The sequence below is a fragment of the Triturus cristatus genome, chromosome 4_1, assembly GCF_964204655.1.
Source record: "Triturus cristatus chromosome 4_1, aTriCri1.1, whole genome shotgun sequence".
NCBI classification, from domain to species: domain Eukaryota; kingdom Metazoa; phylum Chordata; class Amphibia; order Caudata; family Salamandridae; genus Triturus; species Triturus cristatus.
In genome coordinates this window covers 741,481,303-741,500,309 of record NC_140585.1, presented here as the reverse complement: position 1 = coordinate 741,500,309, position 19,007 = coordinate 741,481,303, and the positions used below count along the sequence as shown (strand labels likewise).

Sequence of the window (19,007 nt, the reverse complement as noted above, 5' to 3'; positions counted from 1 at the left end):
GTAATCTCTTTCTGGGAATCAAGTTTATATTAAAAGGATTTAAAAAGAGATGATCAAGTCCCAAATCAGAAAGGAAATTTTTGACGTAAGAAAGCCAAGTAATGTGTAGGCCATGATCCAGTTTCATGCAATCAGAAATAAGAGCTTGAGTGAGTTTTAATTCCGGGGTAGACCAGACTCGGTGCCATAGAAGGATTGGCTGGATTCGTATCACGTCGGGGATGTGCGGAAGACCCAGTTCGTTGTGGATGTTAAAAGTCGAGGTGGACGATGGGACTGCCAGCAAAAATTTCAAAAAGGAGTTCTTAGTCTTTTGCAGTGAGTCGACTCGTACACTACCCCAGATCCCAGCCCCATATTTAGACTTTGATCCAGTGTAGCGTGACCAGAAAACCACAACTATTTTGACTTGAAACTTTAATAAATCTCTGGTTCCCTACATCTGCATGTTTTTCATTATGGTGTCTATTTCCTCATTAAATTTTACTCCATTTTTATAAAATTGGAGTGGGGTTTTATTGTGTTTTGTTTTCTACTTTTTTAATGTTTTGGTACTGATAAATGCTTTACACATCTCTTGTATGTTAATCCTGTCTGCTCTGTGCTATAGCTACCAAATGATCTCAGGTTTAAATTATTGAGATCTAACTGAACCTAGCACAGACTTATGACATTACTACTTGTGAGGACTCACACCACCACCAACTAATAATCAACTTTGTCACACCCATGTTGCGGCTACTCCTTTTTCGATCCCGCCCCAGCGATACCTGTTGTGGAAAGCATCACTTTCAAGCAAATGCTGTGCCTGAGCATAAATATGGAATCCAACCCGCTATAATTTGTACCAGTGCCAAGTTCTTGACCAGGAAAGGGAGTGCTTCACAGAGCACTCAAAGAACAACTGTAACCTGGGTTGTTGTCCATCTGCCAGCAGTCTCAGAGGCGAGGTATCATCACCAGAAGTCACAACCTTCTGCTGGAAGAGCTGAGGATATGCCGCAAGAAACCTAGAAGCCTGTCTGCCTGGTGAGAGAGGGAAGGAGTGTTCACAGCCTGGCAGGAGGGGAGACTGCTCAGGAAGGAGAGGAAGCTGACAGACTTAAGAGACTGACCCAGGAGCGACCATTGCTGGGAATACCCCACATTGTGCAGTGTTTCAGAAGCTTCAATTAACACTGCACCAGGCTGTGTCAACATGAGTCGACCTGGCATGGAATGAGTGACTGTTGTTGCCATCTCTGAAATAAATATCAAAACAGGAAGCCCAAAACCATCTGCCCTGATTCCTCAAGAGAACTCAGGGGCATATTATCAGGAAACGGTGTTAAAATTATCGCCGCTTTAAGCGGCGACAATGGGCTTGATAATATGCCATAGAGAATTCCCATAGAAGTCCATGTTCTGGTGTCAACATGGGCTTCTATTAGAATTCTCTGTGGCATATTATCAAGCCCATTATCGCCGCTTTAGCTGCAGTTTCCTGCCGTTAAAGCGGCGATAATTTAAACGCCGTGCTTGATAATATGCCCCTCAGCTGGGAGGCCATAACTGATGCCAGCTGAAGCACCAGTTCGCAGCCGACCCGGGAGGACTGTACTGGTGCTGACAAGAAAGCTGCCTGTGCCCATCCCACGGAAATAACACTGCATGCAGCAGCCGCTGCGGTGAACTGTCCCATCTCAGATTTGATAACTATAACTTTTCAAAATCAGTTGTTTAAAATAAAGGATATTTTTTTGAATGGGGTAGTATATATTGCAAAGCACTATGAGAGGCTCCTTCCTGGATGCAAGTTGGGAAAACACACGTGTGAGTAAAGATGTATAAGAGGATTCTCCGATGTTATTCAGATTTAATGCAAATAAAGTTACTGCCCCCACCTGCTTCCACTGCCAAGCACAGTATTGTGAGGGGGGGGGGGGGGGGGGGGGGGGGAGTCCTTGCAGCCCCGGTAGAGCAGTCAGTGCTTATCCTATGATTTTTCCATGTTAAGGTCCTTCACAAGGCCTACAACCAATAGAAGAGATTGGATATTCAAACCCCCTCTTCAAGTCCAGCGCCCAACTCCCTGCCAGGATTCCACCACCCTCTGCAGCTGCCTCTGAAAAGCCTGCAAGAGCCCTACTGCTATGCGTGGCACAGCAAGGCAAAACCACAATTTACCCAAAATCAAGTCTATGTGCCTTTGTGGCTCTAAATGTTTGAAGACAGGCATAATGTTTTATTGCATTGCATGAACACATGTAACAATAGTACGTGATAATTACTACATTTTTTATTATTGATGCAGTTTAAGATATAGGCATGCTCTTGGCCAGTCTAGTTATATCCATAGTTTCTGAAATCAGCAAGTATGTGATTTATAAAGCAAATAAGTCTCCACAGACCTAGTTTAGTTTCACAGCTCTTTCCTCCCCAGCCGCTGTCGCATGTGCAGTCACCCGAACCAGTGATCCCCTCATCACACTGTCCATGATCTGTGCAGCTACATGCTGAAAACATAGAAAGAGCAAGATCTTAACAGTGTGTTATTTAAGGAGACAATGCACCCAGGATATACACCCCAACATCATACCACACATAGACAAAGCCGAAGTATAAATACATACAACTTCCTTAGATTCACGTTCCAACCCTAAGGAGCAAACTACCATTACATATTTTTTAAATGTACTATATAAATATTCCTGAAGACCTGAAAAAAAATATAAATTATGCAACTGCTGACCTTCCGGAAACTGGAAGAAATTTACACAAACTGAGTGGACATGAATGATAAATTCCTGAGCAATGATTAAAGTGGAGACGTTTTTTAAGTCGGCATGAGAGACACACTGGAGCTCTCATACCACTAGAGAATGAAATAGATTATTGAGTGGCAAATATTGTGTACCACGTCAAAACCACAATACAGACAGAGCTATTGTATTGTTCTGTAGTTGCAGTTATATAGTGCCTTCATGCCCCTAACGGAGCGCCGGAGTGCATTAGTGGATGGGTAGCCTCCGCACTGCGGGGAATGCGAGGTTGGATGGGTGTTGAATTAGTGTTGCCTAGGTGGGAAGCGTTTTGATGTTGTGCATGATTGACCAAAGTGGTGCTCTTATCCGGAGTAGTGCATAAGGGTGTAGTGAGAAGAAGAGGAGTGACCGATGGAACGCGTGCATTGTACAATTATAGCCGTGTCGAGGTTGACTCTTGATCCAGCTCCTGGCAGCTTTATCTCCGGATCTAGTCTTCTTCTGCTGTTGAATACGATGGACCTTCTAGGCCTCTGTCATCTGCTCTAGCTCTGCAACTCTGTCTATTGTCTCATGATTTAGCTCTCAGAAGATTTTCTTTTGCTTCTATTCACTTTAGCTCTGTCTTTTAGCTCTTCGCTGCTCTGTTTCCTTATCTTACTCTCTAGTCAAGTCAAGTCAAGTCAAATTCCACTTTATTCGATTAATTAAAATCATAAAAGCATTCTACAGCAAATATCAAAAGTTCATCTATTAAACAGTTGATAAATTTAATACAGTATTAAACAGTTGATACATTTAAAAAGCAGGTTAAAAGGGTGATAATTGCATAAAATACATTAAAAAAAGCACTCAAATGAGCAATATAGATGGATCCAAATTTCTATTGTTCTTCCAATCTTAGCCTTACTCTCTTGCATCTCACAGATGCGGCTAAAAAACTAGCAGTGCAGTACATAATTAGAGGAGAGAGCAACATCTGTAAGTATAACAATGCAGGCTTATACTGGATAAAGCCCAGGTCCTTCAAAATAGATTTTAAATATCTAGTGCGAGGTTCATGATAGAAGGAACAAAAAAACAAAAAATGGGCATTATCCTGAATAGAGAAACCATCACATTTGCATGGGGCCGATTCCTCCAGCTTGCACCAGTCTTTCTCATCCCACAGCACCGTATAAATTTGGTTAAACCGAAATTTGGATAAAAGCCATCTATGAAAAGGGTTGGTTACCGTTATTAAATAAGGAGCCAGCACACAGGATGGAGATATCAGAACATGAGCCCTCACAGAGGGTTTACATAAATCGTGGACTTCGCGCTCGGCCATGCGAATTCTCAGAAAATTAGCTTTCACCCACGGCAGGTCAGCTCTACACAGGGCTTCAGGTCTACTAAAGATTTCAGGGCGTCCCAAAAGTGCTGTCATAGTTTCAATGTAAGACAGCCACTGAATGTCCCTTCTGTGATCAAGTTGGAGACAATCTTTGATGATCCGATGATTAAGGCTAAGGTTTGGGTTAAGCCAAAGCTTTATCCACATCAATAGTGGAGCTAGATTTATTATGTCTAGGATATAACCCATTCCCAACTCTAGGTGTACTGAGTAGGTAGCAGTTGACTGGGGTAAACCCAGCAATGAGCGAAAAAATTTGTTTTCCTCAGTCTGGATATCTTTAGAATTAACGTAACCCCAGACTGCTGCACCATATCTAGCAATTGCAATTGTCTTGGCTTTATAAATGGCCATAATAGCCTCCATAGGTTTCCCCCCCAATCTCTTAGCAAAACCCAGAATTGCAGCATATGAGCTTCTTACCGCATTCATTTTAGATGTTAGCTGCGGTGTCCAGGTTCCCCTCTGATCAAAAATCACACCCAAGTAGGTAAAGACCTTGACACTAGTAATCACCTCTCCGTCACAGAAAAAAGATTTTTCTTTACGCATACCACATCCTACTGACATGGTATGTGATATACTTTTGTTGATCACCAGGTCGAGACTAGTCATAAAGTTACAAAAGGCATCGAGTAACTTTTGTAGGGCAACTGGGGTCCTAGCTATGAGTACCGCGTCATCGGCATAGAGGAGCACCGGAATTGGTGCACCCCCCATGCTCGGGAAATCTTTTGTGGCAGACGTTAGGTAACCCTCCAAAGAGTTCACATAGAGCGTGAACAACATTGGCGCCAGGATGCATCCCTGGCGGACCCCTCTAGTGGATCTAAAACTCTCGGTACACTTTCCGTCGGTGGTCATTCTAATACGGGCCCTCAGATCTTTGTGGAGCTCCGCCAGAAAGTGTACCAAGGAACTGTCGAGGCCCATCTCCAGCAACATTGCCCACAGCTTAGATCTATTAACAAGATCAAAAGCTGTGGACAGGTCCATAAAACCAAGGAATAAGCTGCTCCCTTTTGCTCTGGTGTATTTGGACAGTATGAGGTGGAGGTTGAGGCATTGGTCCTCAGTACTCCTCCCTGACCTAAAGCCAAACTGTGCCTCGGATAGAATGTTATTTCCCTTGGCCCACGCAGAGATCCTCGCCAGGACAACCTTGCCTAAAATTTTTACCGAGGAGTCCAGAAGCGATATAGGTCGATAGCATTTTGGATCTCCTCTCTGCCCTTTTTTAAATATTGGGACGATTGTAGCTAGAGACCAGGACTCAGGGAAACCCACTATTGCGGCAGCGTTAAAAACTCTGGTTAAAATGTTTGCCCAAAACAGTGGATTTGCCCTGTACATGTCCGCTGGCACTCCATCGGGGCCAGGGGCCTTGCGCCCTGCTGTCTCCTCTATGGCTCTAAGTACCTCACAGGTTTCAAAACTCACAGACTCCATGGGGCTACCATTTACGGGGATTATAAAAGGGTCCGGCTCCCTGTGACTGTCATACATTTTTTCGAAATGGGATAGCCAATCGACCTCTGAGATATTTAATTCCTGTGCTGAGTTTTGAGCGCCTGTAAGAAATGGAGAATTTATTATTGTCCAAAACTCAGCACTATTTTTTAGAGTAGCTTTATCCCTTAAGTCCTCCCAAGCTTTGCTTTTTAATTCATTTTTACGCAGAGTGGTGGCCGTGTTATAATCCTTTCTTAATCGCGCCACAAGCTCCTTATCCCTTGGGCGGGTCTTGAGGGCTTTTTTAAGGCGGTTATGAGCTTTACTGCAATTTTTATCAAACCAGCCTTTCGCCGGGTATTGTTTAGCCCCCTGCCCTTTGGCTAAAAGACTGCTAGACACAAACCGGCAAATATCTTCAAAGGAAGATATGATATCATTGTGCCCAGCTGATGGGGTGGCACACACCATTAACTCTTCCGCGTCTGAATTGGATAAAGTTATAAAAAAAAATTCCGGTACAACCGACTCCCATTTAAGTCTTCTCCCCTGATCCTTTTCCTTTACAGGCAATATAGTCCGCTGGAGAACAACAGATTTTGACAAGAAGGCACTATTTGTTAACACCAATCCAACCGGATTATGATCACTCATGGGCATAGCAATTGCATTATATGTAATCACATAATTAAGAAAATATCTCGAGATAAAAATAAAGTCAATTATCGAATCGCTAGCCCTTCCCATGTAGGTGGCAACCCGTGTAGTATTATCATAAAATTCAGGTTCAAATAACTCATTTTCCTGCAGTACATGTTCAAGTGCTCGACCCTTCTGTGTGTGTTCTAAATGAGGGGGTGACACGCTGCCTGGCCCCTCCAATTCCACCATAACACATTTTGAACACAAATGAACATTAAAATCACCCATTAAAATGAATCGATACAGAGTGGATTGCTTGTCTCCGTAGAGAATTAAAAAATCTAATAACCAATTAAAATGCAAGGATTCTGGATTACTATTGGGAGCATTGTAACAGTTAACCAACAATAATTTACCACCATCCTCTAAGGTTAACTCCAGAATGATAAAATTATTGGAAGGGCAGTCTAACATAATCAATTTGCCTTTTAAATTCACCGAAACCAGCATCATGAGGCCGCCTTTGTTCCGTCCAGCTGGGGAAGGCAAGGCAGGGACAAAGAAGGATGTGAAGCCATCTATCCAGTAGTCACACTCCAAGTCCCAAGTCTCTTGCAAGGCAATAACGTCATAACTCTTTACAAAGTTTTCCCAATTGGGGTCTCCCTTCTTAGCCCGCAACCCAGCAATGTTCCAAGATAACAGCCTAACCGTGTCCCCATTGTCACTAGTAGTAATCTCTGGTGAGCTGTTCTTGGCCGCCTCAGAAGAAGGTACGTGGACCACTGATGTTGGGGCCGCTACAGCGGCGTCCTCTGTACCCTCTCCCTCACCCCGTCAATCACAGAGGTCGAGGCCTGAGAGCACATTAAACCTGTTATACGTTGTAATGGGGGGACCAAATGAACTAGAGTTATCACGGCCCTGCAAAGAACATTGCTGAGCCCGACTGGGCCCCACCGGGGTAAATGGATAAGGTCTTGGTCTGGACAAGGAGGGAAAATTGGCCTTGTTGTAGAAATACCCAAGTGGACGAACTCGGATACTATTACTGTCCTCCAACAGGGATGCTGCCCGTAGGAGGACAGTGGCCACATGTTGTGGGTATTTAAAATTCACAACCATGCAATCCCCTCTACAAGATTTCCTTGATGGGCCAATCCAATTCACTCTCCTAGTCGTAATAATATCTCCAGCATGTTTGGAAGGGAAACCGCATTTAGCGCCTAACCAGGCCACCACTTTGTTTTTAAGAGAATCATGCGCTTCCACTTGCGGCTCAGTATTACCTGAGCAAAACAGCGGAACGTTTGCAAGTACGATGACATAAGGGGCGCAATCCGGGGGCAAATTAATAGTATTGACGCATCTACTTTGTACAACGTTAATGTTATATAAGGGGCCAGGTCTCTGCAATCCCCTAGCCTGATCAGCATCCAAATCTGCTGGTGGAGGGTAGATTGCTTGGGGAACAGTAGGATTGCTAACCGGGCAAATAACAGGAGGGATCAAAGAAAGAGAGTTGGGGGCTTTTGTAGCACTATCTCCCGTCACTTTAGGAATAGCTAAACTATTTTGAGGGGGTAAGGGATTCACCTGAGAGGATTTAACCAGCTGTTGATCCAGTAGACCTCCTAGTCTTTTAATCTCCGCATTTGCGGTGTCCAATTTGAGTGAAAGACAGTCAATGGAAGCCTTAAGTTTTAGGTCTACGGCTGCCTCAATACGTTTAATTAGAAAATCAAACTGCTCTGGGCTCAATGTAATATTGGGTTCCTTCGTAATCTCTGCGTTTGGTTTGGATTTGGGGGAAATGTAACTATCCGGACGTGATTTTCCACTCTTCTCCTGTGGACGGTCTTGCCCCCCCTCTTGCTTTGTTGCCTTCTGCATGATCTAAAAGGTCTCTTTCCCCTAGTTTCTTCCAATATTTCTGTCTCTTCCTCAGAGTCAGGGCATAACGTATCATTCATTGTAGAGACCATTAATGCATTATCATGCTCCTGGTGAATAGGAACTACTGTATTACAGGTTGGTTCAGTAGCGTTATGGTCTTCTGGCGTACAGTCCAAGATTCTATCGCCATCTAGAAAATCCTCCAGTGTAGCAGCTGTAGCTGGGGAGGGGACATTATCCAGAGCGTCTATTTTGCCCAAGGAAGCTCTTCTATCCTCGTTGATTTTGGTCACCCTCTTAACAAGAAAATTATTCATGGAACCAGCCCCCGTGACCACCTTATTTTTCTTAGGGCCAGACATCATAGAATATGGGCCGAAATTGACTGTCCCCTACAACTAGATCCAGATTACAGCCAAAGTACACTAAAGCTGAACACCTCCACAGCAACACTCATGGGGCAAGAATGTAAATGTTACGGACAGCAGCAGTACCTGAAGTGGGGCAGATGTCCTGGAATCCGATGTCAGGGGGATGGCCCCGCCCTGCCTCCTTCTGCCCCTGACGGCCACAGACGGCCCGCCCTTTGCCCGGGCTTAGCCCGGCGCGGTCCCGCGCGCGTCCCGCGAAGCGGGTCTGCCCGGCCACTTAAGGCGTCTCCTGGCGCTCACAGCGCGTCAGCTGTGCGCGCCGCCGCTGGGGCTGCCGGGAGATGGAGTCCCGGGGCGGCGACGCGATGATGATGCTCCTCTGCTGCTTGTTGTTTGCAGCCTGCTCGTTACCCCCCAAAAATGACTCCTGGCGGTGGCGGCGTAATACAGGTAAGGTTTCTGCTCTCCCCCCTGCTCCGCCGGTCTGCCCGGCCACTTAAGGCGTCTCCTGGCGCTCACAGCGCGTCAGCTGTGCGCGCCGCCGCTGGGGCTGCCGGGAGATGGAGTCCCGGGGCGGCGACGCGATGATGATGCTCCTCTGCTGCTTGTTGTTTGCAGCCTGCTCGTTAGCCCCCAAAAATGACTCCTGGCGGTGGCGGCGTAATACAGGTAAGGTTTCTGCTCTCCCCCCTGCTCCGCCCGTCTGCCCGGCCACTTAAGGCGTCTCCTGGCGCTCTAGTCACTTCTGGACTGAAAGCCACAAATGAGCAAAACTGTTTAAAGCACAGCACAGCACAGGAGGCCTTTGTAAGAATGGGGCAATGGTGACATGCCTGTGTCATGGCAAGCCATGCTGCTCTGAAAGCAGCCCCTTAGCCTGCAGCCCACCGGGAAAATGCCAGAACTACTGCACAATGGCCAGCCCTGTCTACAGTTCTGTCCTAGAGGGAGGGGCATGGAGTCGCATGAGTAAAGTGACTCCTCTAGCTTTTTCGCTCCTGTGTCCTGGTCTGACTCCCAGCAGCTCTGTCTATTACTCTTGCTTCTGTAGCTGTCTCCGCATTACAGACATCAATAATAAATGCTCTTTAGCATCATCCTGGAAGGACCATCCCTGGGCATGCAATGGTTACAGGGAGAACATGGCAAATGATCTCAGAAATCCCCTAAGGGCGACAAAGGAGCAACTCACAGGCATGCCCTGGATACAGACAACTGTGGCAAATATTGTGAAGATTCCTCTCAGGGGTGACAGCAGAACAACCCACAGGCACACACTTGGTACAGGCGTCTATGGCAAATGATAAATGAGTTACATCCAGTGGTGAAGCTGGATTCACCCTGGACCCTAACCTCCCCCTTACGCAACACATCGACAAAATAACCAGAAAGGGCCTGGTACCAACTCTCTTTTCTAAAGAAAGTGAAACAGTTTTTTCCATTGAGGGGCTTCAGAACTGCTGTTCAAGCACTTGTACTCTCATATCTGGATAGTGGTAACGCTCTGCTCCATAGCCTCCCAGACTCCACACTGGCACCCTTTAAGAGCCTCTTTTATTTCTAATTTTTTCATTTATGTTTATTTCGGAGCTCCATATTTTAATACAGGCAGTGTAGGAAATTGAGGCTGCTAGTTGTGTAACCTGCACAAGTAATAAGTACACAGTTCTCCTTACTGGGGACCAAGCACCCCTTTTTAGAGCTTTACCCTCTCAGGGCAGAGAGGCAGAGCAGTCCAAGGTCTACTCAGGGAAGTGGTGTGGGCTAGTAATCACCGTTCTCTGGCACACAATAAAACTCAATAAATTATTGTCCAGTCAGTGCACTTTCTACAGAAAAGGAAAAGTACATTTATTACACACACGACTAAATACTTATTTATAATATGTTCATAGGCAGATGGAAAATACCATAGATGACTTTACATAATCAATTTTGACCCCTTAATGGGGTCACACAAATATATACTGTAAGTCTATTGGCTTGGTCAAAGGGTCAAAGGGTCAAAATCAACAAACATGTTAAAGACATCATTTTGCATGTAAATGCAATCATGAATAATAATAATAATTAAGTGTAAGTGCACTCATGAATAATAATAATAATAATAATAATCAAGTGTAAGTGCACTTACTACTGTCAAAGAAACATGTGCACTTTCTATCAAGAAACACTGTCAGAATTATTGTGTCTATAAATCTTTTAAAATTATCAAAACATATATCTGTATTTGTAGACTTTTGTAGACTTTTGAACCATGAAAATGCAATCATAAAAAAAGCCTCTAGAAGGCGTCACCACATTATGGCCTGCAACTCTAGACTTAAGCCCCTAGAGAGTGCTTCAATATGTGTACCTTTTTATACACTTTCAGGTCACATTAATTGGAAGCATACAATCAGACCTGCGGGAGCAGCACTTCCAGCTGTAGAGCCAAAGTTCCAGACTGGGAAGTGCTTTGTAATATTTGGAAAATTCCAGTGGGGTCCTGGTTTTGAGGACACCACAAACATAGGGCAAGTAACTAAAACAAGCATTGGCTTAGCCAATAGGTCTCGCCTTTGATACTTTATAAGTATTTAGCCAGAGCATGCCTTTTGCACTTAAATGCCTTTACCACACATGCAATGTCTTCAAGCTAGTTGTAGAGCAATGTGGCTGCTGGGCAGCATGTTGAAAAGTTATAATAAGGTGATATAAGCATATTTTTACTGTATATATAACAAAGTAGACATTATGTACAAATGAATGAACCTATTAAAAAAATTAATATATACAATGTCTTCTAGTTTTTCTGTCGTTGCAATGCTGACGTTTTCCTGCTGTTTCAATGCTTGTATGTCATCGTTTTTTAACCCCTTCGCTGCGGCGCGAATTCCGCCGCAGCGCTGGGGGGGGGTTGGGGGCAGCACGGTGGCGCGGTGCTCATGACGGAACCGCGCCGTCATGAGTCACGGGCGAGCTGTGCTCATGACGGCGTGGTTCCGTCACGACTCCGCCCACTCTCTAATTCGCCCGCACAGGCGGGGAATTCGAGCCGCGTGGGAGGAGCGGCCGCTCCATGACGGAACCACGCCGTCATGAGCACACGCCGCCCGTGGCTCATGACGGCGTGGTTCCGTCAAGGGCACACAAGGGGTTAATGGGCTGGGGACTTAAATAATGGGAGAGTGTAGGTTGGGAAAAAGTACTTGAATCTCAATATGAGCAGCGGATGGACGCTAGGGAAGAATCAACAGATGCCAGAATCCAGGGTAGACTGAGGTGATGCTGAGGTGGTGGTGTATAGGTGCACAGGTGATGCTGAATGATACTGAGGTGGTGCTGAGTGATACTGAGGTGGTGCTGCACTGATGCAGAAGTGGTGCTCTGTTGGTGCTGAATTGCTGCTGAGATGGGGCTGCACTGGTGGCGGTGCACTGATGTGCAGGTGGTGCTATGCTGATGCTGAGATGGCGCTGATTTTGAGGTAGTGCTGCATTGATGCACTGGTGCTGAGGTGGTGCTGCGCTGATGCAGCGGTGCTGCGCTGGTGCTGTGTGATGTGGAGGTGATGCTGTGCTGGTGCTGAGGTGGTGCTGCACTGGGGCTGAGTGGTGCTGTGCTGATGTTGTGGTGGTATCAGGTCCTGCTGTGTGATGCATAGGTGGTACTGCTGTAGTGGTGCAGATTGATGCTAACTGGTGCTAAAGTGGTACTGCGCTGATGCTCAGGTGGTGGTGTGATGGTGTTGCACTGCTTCTGAGGTAGTGCTGTGCTTATGCTGGGCTGGTGCTGTCCTGGTGTTGAGTCATGCTGAGGTAGTGGCGCTGTTCTGGTGTGTAGATGGTGCTGTGCTGGTGGTCAAGTGGTATTGAGTGATCCTGAGTTGGTGCTGTGCTGAGGTGATGCTCCATGAGGTGGTGCTGTGCTGATGCTGAAGCAGTGCTGCGTTGTTGCAAATTTGGTGCTGAAGTGAGGCTGCGGTGGTCCTGAGGTGGGGCTTTGCTGGTTGTGGTGCACTGATGTGGAGGTGGTGCTGTGCTGATGCTGAGATGGTCCACGGTTCTCAGTTGACTTACTGCACTATTTGCAATTTATAATCTATGACATTTATTTTCTGAAATTCCGTCTGCTTACAGTGTCTCAAACCGTCTGCAAAATGTTGGCAGACAAAACAACTAAATAAACTTACATATAAATCAGCTTAAAAACAACAGCACCATCATTAATTCACAGTAAATACAATTTTAAAGCTTAAAATAACTTCGGGGGAGGGGAGCGAAGAGAAGAAGAAAGAGCTGCAACAAAAACAAGGCTTTTTAACACTTAGACAAAAAAACATTCTGTGTGCAATTGCAAGAGTATTGAAGAACAGCCTATGAAAGCAAATAAAACCTTGGACTGGTGAGGTCTGGTTACATTGATATGCCTGTCATGGAGAGTATGCAGAGCGCCCAGCTGAATGGAAAGGTTTGTCTGCCTCAGCTCTCACCTTCTGTTTATCTCCCAGAAAGCTGACTTATGAGGGAGGTAATAAACAGCAAGTAACTCAGCCCCCTGGCAGGAGCTGGGCAGAAGCTGTGTGTGGAGAAGGGGACATACATCTGGCACAAAATATGTGGCGCCTTCAGATCTCTGATCCCTGACATGTATCACCCCATACGATTAAAATCTATCAATGACCAGGCTCTCCCAAAAAACATGAACAATCCATGTTTTCTGGGGAGAGAGGGCTCTGAGGTGGGACGGTGAGCATAAACATGCAGAGGTGAAGAGCGTGGTCTGCCTTGGCAGCTTGAAACCTTTGTAGCTGACAAGCCATGGTATCAAAATTATGGATGGATAACACAAACTATATTTTGACATATATGCATGTGTGCAATCGATTGCATCAATATACCAACTTCCATTTGAAATGATCAACGCTGTTGCTCGTGCGCACTATGCTCGCCATGTGCCGCACACATGCAGTTAATTTTAAAGATGAATTGGGGTGCCGCACTGATGAAGACAATCACGCTAACGTGCGTGAAGAGCTGTTCACATTTAAAAACATGGAAACAGGAAAAGAAGCCCAACGACGTAATGAAATTAAACCGAAGAGCGTTTGCAATGCAATACAATCGGTCTCGCCTTTGGGACCTAAGTATTTGCAGCCGACCGCGGCCCCTGCAGGGGGCCCCTAGGGCGGGCGGCGCCCTAGTATCACCTGGGCACCGGTCACCCCTCCCCACCCCCCCTTTTAGGGGCGGGGACGCCGGCCGGTGTCACCCCCCTCTCTCCTGCCCGGAAGTGACGCGAGGGGCATCACTTCCGGGCCTCCTTTGGGCGAGGGGGGAGGCTATATAGCCTTCCCCCACCATGCTGGCAACCTCTTGTTCGCCTCGGCTATATAAACTGTCATGCTTTCAGTTAAAGTGTAAGGCAGCAGCTGCAACCTAGTCAAGGCTTTAGGTGGGATGTAAAAACTGGGGTGGAGGTGAGGGGGAGAGTCTCAAGGGGGCGTGGCCGATGTAATTAAGGGCGTGGCTTAAAAATACATAAGCCAAAAATCTGTGCTTAACAGTGTGCAGCCCGACTGCTATTGTGCTGCTTATGTCATTGCATCCAGATATATAATACGACAAGTAGCATTACACTTACAACAAGCCAGGACTATTGGCTTTGCCAATGGTTGTTAGCTGCATATTAAATAAGCAGCAACTACGGCTTCCTTGTATATAACATTTAAAACGCTTCAGTTCTGACATGATGAGACTGTGAAAGAGCTATAACGAGCCTCTTTGAAGTTGAAGGCAGTGAAGGGTAGCACAGCTGCACAGTTAAGATTTTTTTTTCACTCTGAGAGTGAGGGCAAAAATGGACAGCCCGATAGTGACCCAACTCAGCACCTGCTTTTAAACTGGCAGGACCCGGCCCACTTAAAGCCCTGAACCTAGTGCTAGAATAAACTACTATTGTCTGTGAGAGCGGCTGATGCCCTTCGGGCAAGTTTGAGTCATATGTGGAGTGTGTAATTGGTACCTTTCTTCAGCTTTATACAGCGCAAACCCAACCCGCCAGCATCAAAGCTTTCCTCACCAGAAGCACATCTCCCAGATGAAATCATACCTTCATTCACCCGCGGCATGGGAAGGTCAAATCCAAGCGCAAGGTCAAAACAGGAATATCTGCTCTGAAGTGCAAAACCTATGCCTCACATGCAAAGCACTCCAATGCTCCCGGGCCAAGCCCGCCCAATATGAAGCTGTAAAACACATCCCAAGTACGCATGTGCGTTATATGGTAGAAGAAAATGCTGATTTAAATCTTTCTCACAGCCATGCTATCAAAGCAAATGCTGTTATATTATAAATGATGTACAACGGTCTGTCCCTGTAAAATAAAGGCTAGATAGCCACCCTGGAAGGGGTTTTCATTGTGTAGGACGTGTCCAGCTTCAAACTGCCCCACATAGATGCATGCTAGACTTGGAGCAAATGTCGCTCCCATGGAAGTCCCGGATACTTGCAAATAGAGTTGGTTTTTATAGGCAAAGAAGTTCCTAGTGAGGGCCAGTTCAACACACTGGAGCACGAAAGATTGTGGGACATCGTAGAACCATTCACACGATTCCAGGGCCCGAGCTGCTGCCACCAGCGTGGCTGCCTGAGGAATACTAGTGTATAATGATTCTATATCAATCGTGACCAGGAATTGGTTCTGCGGATCATAGTCGATGTCCTGAAGGATCCTCAACACGTCGGTGGTGTCCTGGACGTAAGAGGGCTGCGTGATCACACATTCCCTGAGGAAGAAGTCAGCATATTGGGACAATGGTTCCAGGGTGGATTGAATGCCCGAGACTATTGGCCGCCCAGGAGGGGGCCTTTGTTCTTTATGAATCTTCGGGACAATGTAGAAAACCGGGACTCGTGGCTTATCGTTGATAAGAAAATCAGCCTCCTTGGCCGTAAGCCATTTCTTTTCTTTGGCCTCTGCAACCATAGTGTGGATAGTAGCTTGCAGGGTTTTGGTGGGGTCCCTCATCAACAGTTGGTAGTTTTGACGAGCACCCAAAAGCCTGGACACCTCGGCTTCATAATCAGATGTGTTGAGCACTACCACTGCCCCACCCTTATCTGCCGGTTTGATGGTGATGGTGTCATTCTGCTGCAGGGATTGAACAGCTAGCCAGTCAGCATGGGTCATATTACTGCGGTTGTAGCTCTGTTGCTGTTCCTCAAGGACGGTGATGTCCTGTAGCACCTTTTGTTCGAAGACCATAACCTCGGGGCCAATAGAGTGCTGAGGGGGACAGAATCGAGAGGGGCGTCTGAGATCAGTGGAGAAGACCGAGAACTGAGTTGGAAGATTTCCTTGTTTGGCTTAACAACCTGGATGATTGCCTGAAATTTACCTGGACCATCAGCGACACCACAGCCACATATTTGGACTTGGACATCAGGGCTGAGAACTACAAGTTGGTTACTAACGTTCATCAAAAACCAACCGACAAGAATTCCCTGTTGCATTACAGATCACACCATCCCAGAGCCTTAAGGGATAACTTACCTGTGGGACAGTTCTTGCGTTACCGCAGGAACTGTTCTTCCACAGAGGAATTTATTGTACAAGCCCAAGTCCTATCCAATAAATTGGAAGAGAGAGCGTATCCCACGAAGATTATCAAAAAAGCTCGTAAACGAGCCTTGAATACCCCGAGAGCTGCTCTATTAGAAAGAACATCTAAAACCAACAGCGATTGTATCCCGGTGGTCACTACCTTTGGCCCCTTGTCTACTAAAATCAGACAAGTTATTAGAAAACACTGGCCTATACTTAGCACTCAATCCATGACGATGCCACATCCGCGTTTCGCCTTCAAGCGGTCCACGAATTTGCGTGACCGTCTGGTACACTCGCGATTCCAGCAGAAGCCCAATGACACCGGGATTCCATCAGGGCATTACCAATGTGGTGGGTGCTCCGTGTGTGAGCTCACTACCGTGACCAAGAATGTCTCTTTGAACGGTGGTAAGATCTGGTATTTGAATGCATTCAGCAATTGCAACACCCAAAATGTCATCTACAGGCTGACATGCCCATGTGGCATGCACTACATCGGTCTTACCACCCGAAAGGTGAAAATCAGAATACAGGAACACCTCAGTACCATCAGGGCAGGCAAATTGACCACCAAGCTGGTACAACACTTCCTGACATTTGGACATAATCCCAGAGATGTCAGATGGGTAGTGCTTGAACGTGTTATGGGCGATTCGTATAACATGGAAGCCAGGCTCTCGACCAAAGAGGCCCGTTGGATTTACCAAGAGAAGGTAGACCAACAGGGACTCAATGACCTTATTGAGTGGAGTAGGGTGGTACTATAACCTGAACACTGTAAGCATATAAACATGAAAACTACTGCACTTCTGTGGTTACAGGTCCCTAGTAGTAATCAACCCAGCATTATCACCTAGGTACTCAGTAAGGTCAGTCACACACTCGCTCACACATACAAACACTCAAGTGTGGGCCTGTTTAAAATGTAGGATGCCATCACTACTAGTATTGCGCTCTTAGACAGCCCGGTGAAGAGTAGATATGAATACCCCGGGCGAGATGCATAAACACACCCTCAGCCTGTACCAATCACCATTTCAGCAGGGAGAAGGTCACTTCAATGTATCCTGTCCTTTTTTCAGTCAGGAGTTGACACTAATATACTAAAAGAACAGGCATAGAACCACTATAATACACTTGATAGTAGCGGTTTTACAAAGATGGCCGCTGTTTCCTTCAAGTACTTCTTTGCGCATGTGCAATATCGCTAACCACGCTATGTGCAAGGAGGAGGTCACTACAATGTATCCTGTCCCTTTTTTAGTCAGGAGTTGACGCTAGTATACTACAAGAACAGGCTAAGAACCATTATAGTGCACTCGATAGTAGCGGTTTAATAAAGATGGCCGCACTGTCCTTCAAGAACTTCTTTGCGCATGTGCAATATCGCTTACCACTCTACGTGTAAGCGCGGTTCCCGCGCGACTTCCACATATAAGCAGGAAGCAGGCCGACCCCTAGCGATCGAGGGCGAGCCAAGAACCGATGCTCAGACTGATGAGGTAAGACCCGGGTTTCCGGGCGAAGCAGGGGGTGGGACATGCCCTACATGAGGAGGGGGCACAGCAGGAAGTCTATACAGGCTTAACCAGCACACGTTGTTATGCCAGCGCAGTAGTATGTCCACATGGTTTCTAAGAAAGCTAGATAGCGTAAGTTGGTATCCATACGTAACCGCTCATGAAACACACTCCAGCATGAAGGAATTTAAAGACGAATCGCAACCGAGTTATCATGACGATTCTCGGCCAATAGCTGGATACAACTAAAGACCTTTCACACAACATCTAAATAGAAGAGTCTAAACATTGTCTTGAAAAGCATGCGATGTCATCGATTTTGATACATATATTCCCTTGATGTGTGCTTTTTTCAGAAACAAAGTTCCGCAGTTCTGATTTTAACAGCCAAAGGGCTGGAGCACAAATACCCAAGACACTTACATGATGGAGGTGCAGGTATGCTGCTACACAGCATCTCGAGGGTAAATATCTTTGCCAAGCGTGAACCCATTACTCTGGATGAGGAGCATTTGCTCGGTAAGACCAGGTATGACCTGGTAGAGGAGATACGGAGTACATGTGTGTGTGTTTTTTATTGTTTTTATTGTGTTCTCCCTAGGTGCTGATTGAAAGATATCGCTGGTACATATTAGCGTGGCAGAGAGACCAGTCGACCCAAGCCCTGATGAAGTTGCCGGTAAAGTAATATGGCAACGAAACATGTCGGTTTTTAAATGAGCAGCGACACAGCTGAGAATAAAGCACCATATAGCCAGTGTAGTGCTGCTCGGTTTTAATCCTGAGTGACTTGAGTCCTGATCAGGCTCAACTCACCATATCTGGGTCGACACTTCCTGTTTGTGTAGATTAGCACACATCACTGCAACACATAGGTTGCTCGATAGATAGGAGTCATTAGGACTACCACGAAGATTTTGAGTGTAGTACATTACACATTTCTGTTTCACCTTTACTGTTTCTGTTTGGGCGGCAGCGACCGATGATGACAACAGGAGGTAGTAGGCGAGTACCTGTCTACACATACCTCGTTGGGGCTGCTTCCGTGAGGCGCTGTCGTCCTATCACACCTCTTTTACCCTTTTCACTTTTCTTGAACACGAACTGATCACCAGTTAGGTTTTTACAGCACCATTGGACACAATGTTCTTAATACACATGTGGTAAATATACCAGTGAATGAGAGTTAGGCAGGCACTACAGACATTGAGCACCTGCACACTACATAAGAATTTTTATAAACTTGTACATAGGGTAGGTCTTGTTGTATTTCAGCCTCATGTAGGTAGCCAAATACCGGTCGGTAACGGCCGATTTTCGGTAAATATGCCGTTACCGACCGGTATTCAGACAAGTGAGATGTAGGAGTCCAAAAACGACTTTTCGGTAAATATGA

General features: G+C 46.1%; 1 protein-coding gene across 1 annotated transcript in view; it reads right to left on the bottom strand.

Annotated features, from left to right (window-relative positions):
• The window catches only part of LOC146855445 (stabilin-2-like), a 1,201,024-nt gene that overhangs the window by 254,086 nt on the left and 927,931 nt on the right, over nt 1-19,007 (bottom strand). Inside the window, 1 exon segment of the mRNA XM_085653243.1 lies at nt 2,391-2,495. Within this exon segment, the coding sequence (XP_085509369.1) occupies nt 2,391-2,495 (105 nt within the window).